The following is a 17,943-nucleotide window of genomic DNA, read 5'->3' as shown; positions in this document are numbered from 1 at the left end:
GGCCAGGACAGTATTTGGACAGTAGATGTTGAAAGATGTCAACAGTATGGGAAAATTTGGGTTGCTGTTCCCTCCAAATCAAGTCCATCCATTAGACAAGACATCCCAAGGCCCTTACCACTTCTGCTTAAAGGGCCCATCCGTGATGCTTTTTAACTGAAGTAGGGGAACTAACCTCAGTGTTTTTGTCAAATTCAAATTGCATGAACATGGCCAGTTACACTCACGTAGTTGGAGCCCTTCAGCTTCCCCCCCCCATGTGGAATGAGAATCTCACGCACATTGCCTTATGTATAGTGTTACTATGTAGCTGTCATGTTCCATCCCAGAAGTAGCTGCATTTTATCTTTAGGTGAAGCATTCGCTATACATCCCTTCGTTACTTCACAAGGATACTAAGCAGATTAGTGAGCATTTATAAAGCACTTGGAAACACTCAGGTGAAACATGCTAGAGAAGTTATGGTAGTTGAATACTCAAGCTACACACTTCTCAGCCCTCTCCTCTCTACTTACAGCTGCTAAAACCTTCCAGTGCTAGCTCCTGCACTTGACTCCCAGAAGCACAACCATCAGAAGCTAGCTGCAGGGAGGAAGGATTGCATGAGACTGCATGAGAATAGAGGAAAGTGGGGCATATTATGATTCATTCTAGCCAACCGTTAAATTCAGCAGCTTCCAAATCTGTTGCCTAGGACCTTGTACCTCTCCTCCTCCTCTTCTCCCAAAGCCTCAGGAGACTGGCTGTTGAGTAAAAACAGTAGTTTCTCCAGTCTGTACCCAGTCTTTATGATCAGCAGCAGTAAAAGCCACAGGCATTTATCACACTGTGCATGTCTACACAGCAATTAAACACCTGTGGCTGGCAATGTCAGCTGACTCAGGCTCATGGAACTTGGGCTATGAGGCTGTAAAACTGCAGTGTAGATGCTTAGGCTTGAGCCCAAGCCCTGGGATCCCCCTCCCCTCTCGCGGGGCCCCAGAGCCCAGGCTCAAGCCCAAGTCTAGACATCTACACTGCAATTTTACAGACTCAAGAGCCCAAGTCAGCTGACCTGGGCCAGTTGCAGGTGTTTAATTGCAGTGTAGACATACCCTCTGTGGAGCTGCCTCTTCGCCACCAAAAAAAAAGGGTGTAAGCTACCCCGCTGCAAAATCCTAGTGGGGATAAGGCACAGATAGTTTTTATTGTGATACAACTGGGTGAAGTATTAGTACTGGCCTTGCTTAGCTACATCACAGTAAAACCTACCCGCATCTCATCTCCATTAGAATTTTATAGTGGGATAGCTAACATGCGTTTGTTTTTTAACAGCATAATAACTACCTATTTTGGCAGTGAAGAGACAGCCTGAATTCTGCATCCTCCCTGGTGCACAACTTGTGCAGATGTATAACAAAGAAAGACACCTCTCCTTAAAACTTCTATTCAGTTTAAAGAACCTGTGTCTGACAGAACTGTTATTTACTACCAAAGCTTTGCCATACTGTAACCTGTAGCACATTTCACATCACCATACTTCAATCCAGTTTGTTTTAGTTAAGCTCCTGGAGTCTCCACCGAGATTCAGAGTCCCTGCACAGAGAGCTCAAACTGTTTACTGCCAGTACTGTTTCTACAGCAACAGAGACAAGCAGAGCATAAAGACACAAACATTGCCCTTATTCAGTTCTCTTTTAGGGAACACCTGCACAGAATTTGAACAGGTATAGTCCTCTCTAAGAGAGGCCTTCAGAGCTGAAGGTGAGAGAAATCCAATCAAGCGGACTCAGCATCTTTTCCTGCTGCCTATACACATTACTCCCTCTCTCCTGATGTTCAAGTCACATGCTAGGTTTTGTCCCCAAGTTTTTCAGAACCATCTGAGGTATCGACAGAAGTGCTATGAGCAGCCTGTGGGCTGCTATGAAGTCTCTCCCTTTTCCACCACTGCTTTCAAAGGTCTCCTTGTTCACAGTTGCAGGGGTAGAGCTAAAAGGGAGATCTAGAGTAGACACCGACCTAAAGGAATTTCTATGAGCCTACCTTTTCCCCTTCTGTATGCCCTGGATTAAGCCACACATCTAGGGTGAAGGGAGCTCTCAGTTCCTAAGGACCATCTAGATCTTGGCATCTCTGCTGAGATGGAACCCAATTGTGGTGGTAGTTTTAGGTTTCATTTATAGACTGACACTCATTGTGCAAGTGCCTCATATAGAGGTGTTTAGGACAAATCCATTAGTATTCCCATTTTGCAGATGGTAAGACTGAGGTACAAAGAAATTCAGTAACTTGCCTATAGTCAAGCAAGAGGTCTCTGGCAGAAGTTATCAACAGAACTAGATCTCCAGTGTTGCAGACCAGTGCCTTAACCAGCCATCTTTCCCTCTCGATATAACTATTGCTTCACTAGGAACTGGACTAAGACTGACTCATGTCTCAGACCATTGAACAGTTGTGGGAGGTAACCACTTTCAGACTCTACCAAGTTGGGCCATACTGGAACTGAATGATGAGAGAAAAAAATTCCATATCCCATTTCCAAATCCTTGTGCCCTTCCCTGAATGCTCCCCCTAAAGGCAGATAACAATCCACACTTGTTCATTATGTGCATCACCTTTCCACTCCAGCTGATTCTCGATCCATTCCAACTCATTCTCCCTCAAACCTATTTAGCATTAGGGTGCCTGTCTCCTATTCCTGTCTTCCTGCTCTGAAGTATTGAGAATGGGCAAATATCAGAGGCTGGAGAGACTCCAGCCAGCAGGGGCAGAAGCAGCCAAAGCAGCGAACTTTGGACTTTCAGAGAACTGTCTACAGTTTTGACTGGACTTTCTCTGCCCCATGCTGATTGGCTGTTTACTCCAACCTTCCCACTCCCACCTCCTCACAGAGTCTTCCCCTCAGCTTCACCTCCACAGTATCCTCTTATCCTCTTCTCTCCTGCCCTGTCCCCCTCTGCCCTTTTTGTTTTCTTTAGCCCCATAGTTAGTTTTTTGGGCATATCTTTAATGGAGCCTCATATCAACAGAAATGATCCCCTTCTAGTTAAACCCACCCCCAAAATAATCATGGGACTAACCTGTCATTTGCTGCCATTACATGGCACACTCTCTTTGTGCGTTATACCCCTTCTCCCATCATGTGAGTAAATCATCTATTTAGACTGTAAGCTCTTCAGTGCAGGGGCCATCTACTACTTTCTATGCACAATACCTAGCACAATGGGTCCCCTACATTGAGTTACCCTTAGGCACTACCATAATAAACATGTTAAATACATTAGATAGACCAGAGATCTGACCTACTATGGAAATTCTTATACTGCTAGAAGGGAGGTGTTGTAGACATATGTCAGTCTAGTGGCACCTCGGCACACTAATCAGGAACTGGCCAATAGTGCTGTATTAATATACTAGAAACCATAAATAAGAGCAGAGCTCAGTATTGCCAGGGGTGGGCAAACTACAGCCCGTGGGCTGGATCTGGCCCATCAGGGCTTTGGATCTGGCACGCAGGATTGCCACTCCCCTGGCGCTGCGGGCCGCGTGCTGCTCCTGGAAGCAGCTGGCACCACATCCCTTGTGGGGGAGGAGGGAGGCAGAGGGCTCTGCATACTGTCATCACCTGCAGGCACCACCCCCAGCAGCTCCCATTGTCCGGGCACCGCAGCCAATGGGAGCTTTGGGGGAGGTACCCACATCAAGCTGTGCGCGGAGCCCTCTTCCCCCCTCCCCTGGGGGCAGCAGGGACATGGTGCCAGCTGCTTCCAGGAGCAGCGCGGAGCCAGGACAGGTAGGGAGCTGCCACCCCGGAGCTATTCCGGGTAAGCGGCACCAGGCCAGAGCCTGCATCTCAAATCTCAAACCCCTCCTTCACCCCACACCCTAGCTCCCTGCCCTGAGCCCCTTGCCGCACCCCTCCTGCACCCCAATCTCCTGCCCTGAGCCCCCTGCCGCACCCTGCACCCCATCCTGAGCCCTCTTACACCCCGCACCCCTCCTCTGCCTCAACCCCTTGCCCTGAGCCCCTTCCTGCACACCATACCCCCCCCATACACCCTGCATCCCAACCTCCTGCCCTACATTCATGGCCCTGCATCCAATTTCCCCACCCAGATGTGACCCTTGGGCCAAAAAGTTTGCCCACCCCCATTATTGTACATATACAACACTGATTATGGCAGGTCTCTCAGATCCTTAACTTCCTTCTCTTTCACAGTGATGAGTATCTCTGGGCATTGTCATGTGATCATAGGATTTAACTACAAATCCAAACAAAACAATGACTGCATAATTCTGAAAGCCAATGAAAGGTCAACAACGGCCACTGAATTAACTTTCAGAGTTCATACTAGCCATTTAGAGCCCTCCACTAAGCTCATCCACGTCCTCTCCTTCACTGGAATCAGCAAATATGGTCTGTGCATCACGAGTTCTAACAGCTTTCCCCAGTGGCAGGGAGCAATTGCCCCAAATGTTTGCACAGACAATAACCTAATTCAGTCTGAGGTACGAGCTTTTGTTTTTCTTCTAAACACAGTGCCACTGCCCCATCACATGAAGTACTGTCCCAAAGGGCCACCTGCTGAACTGCAGACCCAGAGTTGGGACTAACAAATAAGGATTAGTGAACAATAAAAAGCCAATGGGGAGGAACAGGTATCCTAACGAGTTAGTAACGCCTCCAGCAGGGATAACCCCATAAAAATATTCAAATATTCATGCTCATTAAGAAGAAATACTGATGCTACTTGCAAACTTTGTTTAGTATGGACAGTCAACTGGAGTCTCTTCGGCCTGGTCTACACTGGGGGGGGGGGGGGGGGGGGAAAGAAACCAATCTAAGATACGCAACTTCAGCGAAGTTGACGTATCTTAGATCAACTTACCTCCCATCCTCATGGCACGGGATCGATGGCCGTGGCTCCCCAGTCAACTCCACTTCCGCCTCTCGTTCTGGTGGAGTTCCGGAGTTGACGGGGAGCGCGTTTCGGGGATCGATCTATCGCGTCAGACGCAATAAATCGATCCCTGATAGATCGATCGCTCCCCCCACCCCCGATCCGGCAGGTAGTGTGGAAGTACCCTTCAGCTCAGTCAGCACTGCAACTTACAAATCATGTTAAAGGGATAGTCAGCTTTTTAAAACAGCTATGTTAAATAATAGAGCAAATGAGCCTTTTCAAGGTTTGTTTAAAGGCATTTATCTCCTGCATATCTCAGCTGAGAGAAAATGAACACAATTGAGTCACATTTTAGTCTTTTTTTCCTTCAGATTCTCTCATGGGTTAGCACAGGGCTGTAATGTTTAGGATGCAAATGCTGCATGGAAATGCTTTTTTAACATAACTGTTCCACTGACATTTCAGAGCATTCCAAGTAGTCATTTCTACTGATAATAGGTTCCATTAAAAATATGTCCAAAAACTAAGTTTGGGGCTAAATATAAGCAGTCTCTACAAGACAAGATAGTTTGCTGCTCACACATTGTTAGTGAAGTGAGCCTGAAACCCATTTTTTGAGGCCAAGGGAAGGAGTGAGTTGATTGAAGTGATTAGTCTCACAAGTCCTGTCTAGACTAGGAAAGTAAGGTGTGTTTAGCAGCTATGATCACATTACAGCTGAAGAGCATTCAGCCACACAAGATTTCACCTAGTTTGCTGGAGAACCACTTTAGTTGGTCCTCTTAGGTAATTTAACAAAGCATAGCCTGTCAAGGTAGGTGCTCACAGAGCATCTGTTCCCAAACTGGGAGGCAGTCCTAGAATATGAATATGGGGTGAATGCACCCCTTCCAGATTCACATGCAAGTATATTTGGCACCTCTCACCCCCAAGCATCCACAGCTGCATGCATTTGGCGATCCAAGCCACCCCCCACCCCCACCCCAGACAGCCATAGCTGCAAGCACTTGAATAACTGGGATCAGGACTTGAAGTGCTACCACCCATGACACTGATCTCTTTTGTAAAGCACTTTGAGATCTAAAGTCAATTGCTAGCTATTACTACTTGGTACAGGCCAATACAAGAGGCCCTAAGGCCAACAGAAGCCAGAGAAATTATTCTGATGAAGGATCACCCCAAAATCCCCCACTGCTAGGAAGCCAAGGGCTACTTGGCTTCCTACCCATTGGGGCTTATATTTTGATGCTAGCCTAGGTCTGATCAATTTAGAGCCTCCAGAGGACAGGTCTACACTGCGAGGGAGAGTGGGGGGGGGGGGGGGGGAATCAATCTAAGTTACGTAACTTCAGCTACGCCAATAACATAGCTGAAGTCGACGTACTTAGATCGACTTACTGTGGTGTCTTCACCGTGGTGAGTCGACTGCTGGCGCTCCCCTGTCGACTCCGCCTCTCGCGGCGGAGGAGTACAGGAGTCGACGGGCGAGCATTCGGGGGGGTTGACTAGATGCAATAAATCGACCCCCCCGCTGGATCGATTGCTGCCCGCCGATCTGGCAGGTAGTGTAAATATACCCTTAGAGTAGAAGACCCTGCTCACTCTTAACTCCCTATAGCTATGATTGCTGTAGAGCAGTGGTTCTCAACAAAGGCTCCAGGACCCTTTGGGGGGGGCCGCAAGCAGGTTTCAGGGGGACCAGTAGGACCAGTGTTAGATTTGCTGGGGTCCAGGGCAGAAAGACGATGTCCCATTGCATGGGGCTGAAGCCTGGGGCCCTGATCCCCACCACCTGGGGCTGAAGCAGAAGTCTGAGCAGCTTAGCTTTGCGGTGCCCCCCTGTGGCATGGGGCCCTGGGAAATTGCCCTGCTTGCTACCCCCTAATGCCAGCTCTGGCTTTTATATGCAGAAAACCAGTTATTGTGGCACAGATGGGCCGTGGAGTTTTCACAGCATGTCTGAGGGGCCTCAGAAAGAAAAAAGTTGAGAACCCCTGTTGTAAAGGATGGGGCTGTGCCCACTCTTCCATTTCTGTTTCTCCTCCCTTGGGGTGAAATAAGATTTTGCCCTTTTTCCTGCTCCCAACTCCCAGCATAGCATTCTGAGTTACAGTGGTCTAGCCAGTTTCACTGCTACTCAAAAACAGGAAGTATAAAACTTACTATACTCGTATATTTTACTCTGCTGCAAAGGGCATTTTCCTAGAGAAAAGTCTGTCTCTCACCCCTGCCTTGAGTGCTTCCCCAAAACACAGACTATGATCCTTCCTACAGCACGATGGAGATCAGTGTCAGGAATTGTGGTTGAGCACCTTCCCTTATTCTACGACTCCACACACTGTAAAGCATATCTGAACTAGTGTCTGGAGGGATACTGCGGACATCAAACATGTCAAAGCAGGTTCACACTTTGCATGGAAGAGCTTTCACTTTGTGCAGGTGGGGACACAGTTTCTCTCATGCAGAGCATCTGCAGATTTCACATGTGGATCTAGCCAAGAGGTCAGGCCAAGCCAGTACTTAAATGGGAGACCTCCAAGAACACCTAGGGTCAGTGGGAGGAGAGTAGGTGGGAAGCAGTATCGGTGATTCAATAGGAGGCATTTTCAACTATGACAAAACAGCCAGCATGGGATGTATACAATGTACAAAAGGAAATGCAGCCTTTCAAATTATAGGTATTGCAGTAGGGTCCAGAGGCCCCAATCAGCAATCAAGACACCCATCGTGTTAGACTATGTACAAACACAAAGAGATAGTCTGAGACAAAGACCCTTGGCCTTGATGACTTGACAACATAAAAAACCCAGTGACCTGCAGAATTTCCAGTTATGGTAATGACAGTTTATTGCTCTACATTCTAGTCAAACTGCTTTGACTAGATACAATGTTATTGCTCTTCGTTTCCTAACTTAAACTTCATTACTGAATGGTTGTAGAACAATTTCAGTGGTGGGTGAAACAATCCCTAATTTCTCTCCCAAGGGTCTTGCAAGTCTTAATTCGTGTGTATATGGATAATGCTTTGAGTTCCACTGACTAATGAGAGGGTGAGACTTCTTATTCCTGTGATTCAAATATTCCCCCCCAGCATCCTTAGATTGCTGAAAGGGTTAAGAATATGGAGTCTTTCACACATTGGTTCTAATCCACCCTTCTAGTACTGACTGCATATAGCTCCCACCAATGACTATTTTTGCAACTGACAGTATACGAAAGGCAACACTTACTTGTGTTTCCAGTGGAACATTTTTACACTATTAAAACTACAATTACCATCCCATGCTCTTACTGACATCAGAGAAGACAAGATTTGAGTAGGCCTTGGAGACTGAATTCCCCTTTCACTGCAATAAATCATTAGCCAGTACAGAAATTCTTTTTATACCAATGCTATTTAAAAGTATGGTTGAATCTAACCAAACTGATGTGGGAAGCTGGGATTACTTTGCTCTTGTGCACTGAAACCAATGATGCTCCACTGACAGGAAAAGAATCTCCAGAACTAACAATACCTTGGCTCCATACCACAAGAGTAAGGGGCAGTAGCTTTTCAAACTAGATCCATTTCTCTCCAGGACAGACTGTGGAACTCACTATCAGAAGGGACCACGGAGACAAGTACAGCTTTGGGAGAGCACATGATAACTAAACACATTTGTGGTTCTGTGAACTCAGATAGCGATGCAAGGGTAATAAAGTCTCATGTTTCAGCCAATAAGATGATCATAGAGGAATCTTCCTCTTATACAGCATTCTACAAGTGGCCAAGTGCAATATGGAAAGAGTTTTAATTTCCATCTGAAGCATCAGATACTGGTTGCTGCTGAAGATATGATCCTCGACTAGTTGGACCAATATTCTGATGCAATATGACAAATCAGACTCTTCAAAATGACCAGACGACTAACTGGAAAGCCTTAACTCATGTACTCCCTACAATGTCCATCTGTACATGTCTGCATGAAAACAGAATTAAGTGGTGTCTTTGAGTATGAAAAGTACTGGATTCACAGCCCCAGGAGAATGAATTTTTCAGTTCATTCTTCATAAGTAGAACCTAAACATGTGCAGTTCATGCTTCCTACTCAAACTGCCATTCCTGCCAGCATGGCCATGCAGGCGCCAAGTAGGAAGTTCAGTCTCCACGGTGGTCAAATGCCTGACCCATAGACTTGACGTCCACTTGGTGTCATGTTGCTCACTCAAATACATTCAGGCCTGCTCTACACCTAAAAGTTAGAGGGAGTCACCTACACGACTCAGCGTTTTTGAAAAATTGTGCCCCCTGTGTGATGTAGTTACGTCGACCTACCCCCACCGCTCAGGGCTGTGAAAAATTGTGTGTCTTGTGCGATGTAGTTAGGTCAACCTACCCACACTGTAGACACAGCTAGGTTAAAGAAGCATTCTTCCATCGACCTAGGTACTACTTCCCAGAGAAGTGGATTAACTACAGCAACGGAAAAACCCCTTCCATCGATGTAAGAAGTATTTACACTATGGTGCTCCAGCATTCTAGCTGTGCTGCTGTAGCACAGACATGCTCTCGGACTCCTCAGAATCAAAGCTTGCAATTAGAAGAGTTTCTAGCCTTCTTTGCAGCCATGATTACGTTCTGGTTTTATCTGTAAAGTTAACTGATGAAGTGCAGTCTTCTTGAGTCTGCTACAGCCCGAGACATTAGCTAGGACAGGGGCTCTCAAACTTTTTTTTGCTAGGATCCCCTTTGAAAATATTTCAGACTGTGATGATTGGTCCAAAAAAGTGACTCCCCCTCCCCTCCATACCATGCCACCTTTACTGCTGCTGGGGGCAGCACTGCCTTTAGAGCTGGGTGCATGGCCAGCAGCAGCTGCTCTCTGGCCACCTAGCTCTGAAGGGCTCGGACTGTCAGCCCTGCACATGGCTCACAGCTGAAACCCTGGCATGCATGGGGGCTGACACCTCGTGAGCCCCTGAAGGGTCACGACCCCCAGTTTGAGAACCCCTGGGATAGGAGAATTACTTTTCCAGCCCATTCATCTCAACAACATGTTAAATAGTTAACGCTGGCAATAAAGAGTTAACCCCAACAGATCTTCAACCACTGATCATTTTTAGCAGAGGAGATTAGGAAGGGGGTGGCAATGAAGCCCAAATAAAGTGGTAGCGTGGTAAATTGGAAGTCGCTACAGAGGAGAAAGCAGCAGACATTTACAAAACGTTAGTAAATTAAACATCATGACCCCCATGTAACAGATCTCCCTGTGAGACAAAGGGTTTGCCAGTATAGATATACCAGTAGTGCTACACAAGCCGCCCCCTCCAGTGGAGGCAGCTTATGCCGGCAAAATAACTCCTTTTGCTTACATCAGTTAACGCTATCAGAATAAGCCATAGGGGTAAAAGGACTTTTTGCTGGTATAGCTGCATCTACAGTAGGGTTTTTGCTCACCTAGCAAATGTTGGTTGTGGGTGTGATTTTTCTGGCAAAACTACACTTACTTACCCCAAGGCCACAGGAAGACCAACAAAATCAGGTAGAGAACCAAGCTTATGACTCGGTCCTCTGCTCTAATTCCCAGCCATGCTCCTTCTCCTGTGGTCTGAACTTAGTTCAACACTGCTGTTTATTCAGCTCATAACATTTTGTTGGAGCTAAACCACCAATACTACTACAGCTATAGGTAAAAGAGCCCATAGTTCATAGTAATTTTAAGTTTGATGACTACAGCCATTTTTAACAGGCATGGCTGGCAAACAATGACAACTATACAGCCTGTAGCAGTTACTTCAGAGTTTCCCACAGAAGCCATAAGGGGCTGGAAGTATGAAGAATTTGTGTCTTTCACTAAGATGTTTTCTGCACCAGATGTTTAGCCTGCAGATTATATCCACAAAATTTAAGATGCAACAGACACTATCCCCTGCTATACACAGTCCTCAAACTAGAACTTTATCATTAAGTCAAGATGAAACATGGCCCTACTAACTTCTCCTTCCTCTTAGGAACAAATTCTTTAGTGGGAATGAAATCAGTTACTCTAGAGATTACAATTGCTACCTCACCTTTACAAGGTGAGCACTAGTGCTCTCTGTAGGCTGTTAGGGCACAGAAGTAGCGATTGACTAGATGACAAGGAAAGTGACCATTTCCCCTCTCTGGGAAACCTAATCCTAGAGATCAGTGCACCACTTCACTAGACTTCATGCCAACTGATTTTATTTCAAAGCGTTAAAGGATAAAGATTTAATTGCAATAGTCAAAAGCCTGAGGGTTAGGGCAGAGAGACCAAGCTGACCATGCAGCTTAGCATGACTTCTCCATGAAGTGGGAATGAAAGAGAACACCAGCTTTTTTTCTTTTCTCTTGATGGGAACTATGTCCCAGACACAGACACCATTAATAAAATCTCAGATTCTGTAAGGGAAGGTCTAAACTTAAAATGCTGCAGCTGTGCTGCTGTGGCACTACAGAGAAGATGCTACCTATGCCAATGGAAGAGATTCACCTCTCAGTGTAGGTACTCCACCTGTACAGGAGGTGGGAGCTATGCTGATGGGAGAATTCTCCCATCAATTTAGCACTATCTACACTGGGGGTTAGGTCAATTTATCTGTGTCGCTCAAGGGTGTTGGGTTTTCACACCTCTGAGCAATGTAGTTATAGCAACCTACTTTCCTAGTATAGACCTGGCCTCTGGAGTGCGAATACTAAAATAAGACAAACACACACCACCAGTTCCAACTAACTTCAGCGTAGAGCCTATTTCCTTCGGGCTGGTCTACACCGAAAAAGTACTCTGGCATAGCTATGTCTCTCAAGGCTGAAGCTATGCCAACCTAAGCCCAGTGTAGACAGTGCTAAGTTGACAGAAGAATTCTTCTGTTGACTCAAGGAGGTAGACGACTAAGTGAGAAGAAAAGCACCTCCTGTTGTTGTACAGCCTCTACAATGAAGCTCTATAGTGGTGCAGCTGTGCTGCTGTAGTGTTTTAAATGTTGACAGTCACTGGTTCAAAGTATACTCAAGACAGATTTGGGCCAATGTAATACCAACGGAAAGCCGCCCCAGTTTAACGTACACAGCATCCCAACTCCTCCTCTCCCCATCTGCCCCAAATACTAAGAGATGCCTGTTTTGTCACAAGTAACAACTATGCCAGTTTCTTATGTCTGAAAGCATATTCTTTGACCTGTGACTTTTCCGTTTTTGAAGCTTAAATAGCCATGTATTGGGCTGGTAACAACCATGGTTATAATGTTCCCCCACAATAAGACATACTTGTATGATGTGAACTGGAGGCATCAAATGATCTGATTGATTGCCCACCTAAGTGGTTATATGTTTCATTGTATAAGCTGGAGATGCTAGTCTCATTGCTACATGGGATGGTAACAAGCCTGCTCCCACTATAAAGCCAGGGAGTTTTTTGGGGGTTGAAAGGCAAATAAAGAGATTAACAGTGAGAATTTGATGGGTAAAAGTGAATACTGACCAATCTTTGGCTGTAACGGATCCTCTCTTCCTCAGGCTCCATCTCTGACTCTTCTGAAGAGAGTGAGAAAGATACTCCAGGGCTACTGTCTTCCTCCTCTTCCTCCTTAGTAACCAGAATGAAATAGTGAAAGATTACACACAGATATTAGAAACGCTCCTTTAAGCCTTCATTTGTAAGTGAATGATTCTGTAACATTGTGAAATACTATGTACAGAGGCCACAGAACAGCAATGGGCTAGCTCCTGCAAAGCGTTACAAAGGGATCTCACTGAACTGGGCGACTGAGCAACAAAATGGGAAGTGAAATTCAATGCTGATAAGTGCAAAGTAATGAACGTTGGAAAACAATCCCAACTATACATGCAAAATGATGGGGTATAAATTAGCTATTACTACTTTAGAAAGATCTTAGAGTCATCATGGATAGTTCTCTGAAAACACCCACTCAATATGCAGCAGCAATCAAAAAAGCTAACATGTTAGGAACTATTACGAAAGGGATATATAATAAAACAAACAATCTTATAATGCCACTACATAAATCCATGGTATGCCCACACCTTGAATATTGCATGCAGTTCTGGTCACCGCATCTCAAAAAACTGTACTAGAACTGGAAAAAAGTACAGAGAAGGGCAACATCAATTATTAGGTGTATGGAACAGCTTCCATATGAGGAAACATTAGAAAGACTAGCACAGCTCATCTTAGAAAAGAGACGACAAAGTGGGGATATACTCGTGGTCTATAAAATCATGATGTGGAGAAAGCTAATATTTACTCCTTCACAAAACAAAAACTAGGGGTCACCTGATGAAATTAATAGGCAGCAGGTCCAAAAGGAAGTATTTCTTCACACAACGCACAGTCATGTGCAAACTCATTGCAAGGGGATGTTGTGAAGGAAAAAAGTATAACTGGGTTCAGAAAAGAATCGATGGCTATTAGTCAAGATGGTCAGGGATGCAACCCCATGCTCCGAGTATCCATAAACCTTCAACTTCCAGAAGCTGGAACTGGATGACAGAGGATGGATCACTTGAAATTGCCCAGCATGGCCATTCTTATGTTCTCCTTTCTCCATTAACTCCTTGGGGTTCTAGCTTGACCCCAGGTGACTAGTAATCTGGAGTCATTATCATTTTCTGGTCTATGTGAAGTGAGTTCATATTCTCAGTTCAGGGAGATGCCTCCACATTAGAGTCATCATTAAGCCATTCCACTTTGGGATCAAAACCATGCTGGCTTCAAATGTATATTTAAACATATTTGGTGGCAGCAGGGCTGTAGCATGGTTTTCCCAGAGAATCAGACGTGTGTGTCCGAGAAGCATGTCTCCTAAATCATGCTGTAGACTCCGCCTCTTGATAGTTTGTAATGTGGTTCTCTGCAGCTCCCCCCCTACCCTTCAACAACAAATCCACATGGACTCTTGTCAGGGAAAACGTGCAGAAACTCTTCTAACAGTATTTCAACATACTTGCGGATAACATGACTGACTCCAGTGTGGACAGATTCCACAACTCAGAATTTGCCTCACTGTAGTGCTATCACATGGAGGTGCTCTGATATAACACTGTTTCATCTTTTCTATACGGACAAGATAATGCTGTATTATAACTATGTTAAAAAGCCCAATCTTTATAGCCTTGTCTTTCCTAGGCTGTTTGGGGAAATCTCCCACGGTTGGTAGCAATAGTAGTGATAGCATAAAAAGAGCTCAAGCAGCAATTGGTGTTTTCACCACCAAGTCATATCTACCCATTATGAGCAAGATCAGACAACACGGTAGTTAAAGTGCCAGTGCCCTGTTTATACTAACCTCTTCTGCCACTGCTACCACCAGTGACTTAAAGTTTATATAGACCAAGAATTCTCAAACTTTATTGCACCGTGATCCCCTTCTCACAACAAAAGTTACTACGAGACCAGGAGTGGGGACCAAAGCCTAAGCCTGCCCAAGCCCCACCACCCCGGGCAGGGAGGCCAAAGCTGAAGCCCAGTGGGCCTGTACCCTGAGCCCTGCTGCCCAGGGTGGAAGCCCTTGGACTTTCGCTTCAGCCCTGGTCAATAGGGCTCAAACTTTGGCTTTGGCCCTGGGCCCCAACAAGTCTAAGGCAGCACTGGTGACCCCATTAAAATGGGGTTGTGGCCCACTTTGGGGTCCCAACCCACAGTTTGAGAACTGCTGTTATAGACAGTTTACATGGATTGAGCGTGGTCTAATAACATAGTCAGTTTTTTTCTCGTGCACAGACAAGCTACGGTAGAATAACCAGCGCACTAGTACATAATAAGAGTGCAACAACACATGGTAAATTACATAGTGTAGTTGTGGTCTAACAGGCCCCCAACCCTAGTAGTCTCATCAGAGCAGGTCAGTTCAGATATTGGCCTACAGACTTAACTCTCCACTCCTCATTCTTAGAAGTGATCTCGGGCCTGGGCAGAGAGGCAGCTGGTTGGGTTGGTGAAAGGAGATAGCATGGCTGCTGCCGTGGTTTGATTGTGCTGGGAAGACATTCAGGATGTCAATCTCTGGGGAACTGTCAATCCAGCATCCTTCAGTAACACAGAACTCGCTTTAAATTGCACAAATTATTAAAACAGAAGTTTGACAGATGTCAGATGACTTGCCAATAACAATAAGTCTTAACCTAATCTCCCTCTTCAGGAGTCAGGGAAAAACCCCTTACAAAGTTTTGTATTTAAGAGTAGTAAAAGACAAGCGGGAAAGAAATCCCAACAACTCTTTCTCCCTACCTCAGGGATAAAACCAACCTCTTCCCTCACTCCACCCAGTGCCTTGCTCCCTCTCTCCAAAAATGTTTTTAAAAACATGAAACAAATGAGAACAGTGCAATATAGTAAAGAGATTAAACAATGCCTACATACAAATCCCAGCTCATCTCTGGGGAGAAAGGCAAAGGAGAGATAATGCCAGTGACTGGCTGCTCCCAAGAAGCCACAATAAAATGCGTGGTTCACTGAGTTACATAAAGTTGGAGGGGTCGAGGAGCAGGGAGACCCTGGGCACTGGAGAGGTCACTAGACTCATCACTGTTGGCAAAAGCAGGGGGATATGAAGAAAATCAAGTCTCTCACCAGGTCTCTTCTTCTCCTTTGTCCTTTTCTAGGGATGAAAAAAGATTCAGAAAAATAAAGAGAGGAGAAATTAAATCCCACGCATGGCTGTCTTCATCTTGGGTGCTCAGAGGATCCTAGTATCCAAAAGGGATGGCAAGTCCCAGGAAAACAGCTCTGCTCGTAGAAGGGGATCAGGACAGTCTCGGGGTGCCTGCAACGCTCATCCTTTTCAGCATGGCTGGGAGCAGCCACACAGACACCCCCCCACCCCAATAAAATCCTCACACACCCAGTGAACAGACTCACGGACAATTACAGGCAATGCCCCGGGGGAAAGTCACCCCACCCCCAAATCAACCCCCACCAACCCCAACATACCCCAGCTCCCCACACCACCAAGCCCCAACTCACCCCAGCCCCCCACCTCAAATCTCCACCCACCCCCTAACTCACCCCACCCACAGCCCAAATCCCCTGCCCCACCCCCTCAATCACCCCACCTCAAATCTCCCCCCCTAAACTCACCCCAAGGGAGGTCACACTGGGGGTGCCCCAGGGCTATGAGGAAGTCACTCTGGGAGTACCCCCTCCCCTAACTCGCCCCTAATCCTTCCCCCCTCTCCCCAACTTGCCCCCCGGCCGCCGCCGCCTCCCCGTCCAGACCCGACACCCCAAGGCCGAGCGTCCCCAGCGCCCCGCCCGGCTCTGCCTCAGCGCCGGCGGGCTCGGCACCCCGCTGCCATCCCCCACTCCCCGCCCGGACTCGCTTCCCCTCCTCACACAGGAGCAGACGCCGCCATTTTGAACCCGTCAGACTCTCACATACACACACAGAATCGGCCCGGCCGCTACACTGCGCCTGCGCGACCGCGACCTCCTCCCAAGCGGCTTCCTCCCTCCCGTTCCGAGCAGGCTCCTCTGGCCGCGCACGCGCAGCGACTTCCCTCCCCCGGCACCGAGAGAGCGACGGGCATTCCCACGCGGCGCACGCGCACGAACCTCACGTCCTCCGGCCGAGAACGCCGGCACAGGCGCTTTGGCTCCACCTCGCAGCCAAGCTTTGGCGCATGCGCAAAAGCTGCGCCACGAGTCCGACTCCGGTCTTGGGTCTATCAGCTTAATCCGCCCGGAAACCCGTGCGCATGCGTAGTAGCAATAGCCATTCTTTACTCCGAAGGGCTCAGAAAAGGCACAGCGGGTGACAGCGGAGGGGGAGTGGACTAGAGCTAGGGGCTCCCCCAGTGTGACCCCCCCACCTTTCCCCACACAAACCTGGGACACTCTCAGTGTGACCACCCACGCCTCCCCACACAGCCACGGGGCATCCTCAGTGTGACCCCCCCATAGCCACCAAGCTCCTCCAGTGTGACCCCTCACCCTCCCCACACAGACCTGGGGCATGCCCCCAGAGAAACCAAGCACCCCTCCCCACATAGCTATGGGACTCCCCCAGTGTGACCCCACTGCTTCGCACATAGCCATGTGACCCCCCCACGCCTCTCCACACAGCTTGAGCGCTCCCCCAGTGTGACCCGCACACAGCTCTGGGGACACACACTATAATCCTTCAGCCACCTATTTGTACAGGTCCCTGAGGGTGAATGGGATATACCCATCCCAAAGACCCATTCCCACAGAACTCTAGGTGGCCCTGAGACCCCCTCCCTACAAAGCCCTGGGGGGCATACAGCATATCACCCCCAAGATCCCTCTCTACACAACCCTGGGGGTGCCCACAGTATAATCCCCCCTAAAGAACTTTCCCCACAGAGCCCTAGGAATGTCCACTGTATAATCCCCCAAAGACCATTCCCCACAAAGCCCTGGGGTGCCCACGGTATATGTCCACAGTATAATCCCTGCAGACCCTGCTCCCCGCACAGTTGGGGCACACACAGTAGAACGCCTCTGAGACCCTTCTCCCTAGAGCTCTGGGGATAAACACAGTATCACTCCCCCTCCCCAGATGCTGGCATGGAGGTCACGCTGTATCATCCCCTCTGACCTCTCAGATTCCAACCCCACACCCCGAAGGCACCCATGTAGGAATAGTTTCCCCATCCCACTCCTTGCCTAGGGCTGGTTGGAGCTGGGACAGGAAACCAGTAAGTCTCCCAATCTGCTTTCTTGTTCATCAGAATCTCAGCTCTCATGAGAAAATAACAGAACTAGAGTTTCTAGCTGTCACAAATAAACCTTGAAAACATGACCATCTGTAACTGGTGCAGAGAGGCCATGAGCAGAGCACTGATCTGGGGCCTGGGTTTTATTCCCAGCTCTGTCACTGCCCTGCTGGATGACCTTGGGCAAGTTGTGCTGTTTCTCTGGGTCTCAGTTTCCCCATCTGTGAAAGGGGGTAATGATGCTGACCTCCTTTGTAAAGTGCTTTGAGATCTATGGATGATAAGTGCTATAGAAGAGCCAGGTATCCTAAAGATTTCTTTAAGATAACAGAGCAACTGCTCTGCTTTAGTTAAAGCTGAGAT

General features: G+C 47.3%; 1 protein-coding gene across 10 annotated transcripts in view; it reads right to left on the bottom strand.

Moving 5' to 3' along the window:
* Window positions 1–16,551, bottom strand: part of KDM2A (lysine demethylase 2A) — a 104,014-nt gene extending 87,463 nt beyond the window's left edge. Inside the window, exons 1-3 of one of the 10 annotated variants that reach the window (XR_010600415.1) lie at window positions 16,238–16,388; window positions 15,476–15,503; window positions 12,368–12,472 (exon numbers count right to left, since the gene is read on the bottom strand). Coding sequence is in view for 8 of the 10 variants with exons in the window: in XM_065591734.1 (XP_065447806.1) it covers window positions 12,368–12,472; window positions 15,476–15,503; window positions 16,238–16,257 (153 nt within the window). In the remaining 2 variants the exon portion in view is untranslated. Of the gene's footprint in view, window positions 1–12,367; window positions 12,473–15,475; window positions 15,810–15,982; window positions 16,048–16,237; window positions 16,412–16,456 lie in introns of those variants that run through there. The other 9 variants (XM_065591743.1, XM_065591735.1, XM_065591737.1 and 6 more) reach the window with 9 other exon arrangements.
* Between the last annotated feature and the right edge of the window lie 1,392 nt (window positions 16,552–17,943).

Source organism: Chrysemys picta, chromosome 4 (genome assembly GCF_011386835.1).
Source record: "Chrysemys picta bellii isolate R12L10 chromosome 4, ASM1138683v2, whole genome shotgun sequence".
NCBI classification, from domain to species: Eukaryota; Metazoa; Chordata; order Testudines; family Emydidae; genus Chrysemys; species Chrysemys picta.
Note: the sequence above shows the minus strand (reverse complement) of the source record. Positions and strands in the feature narration are given on the sequence as shown.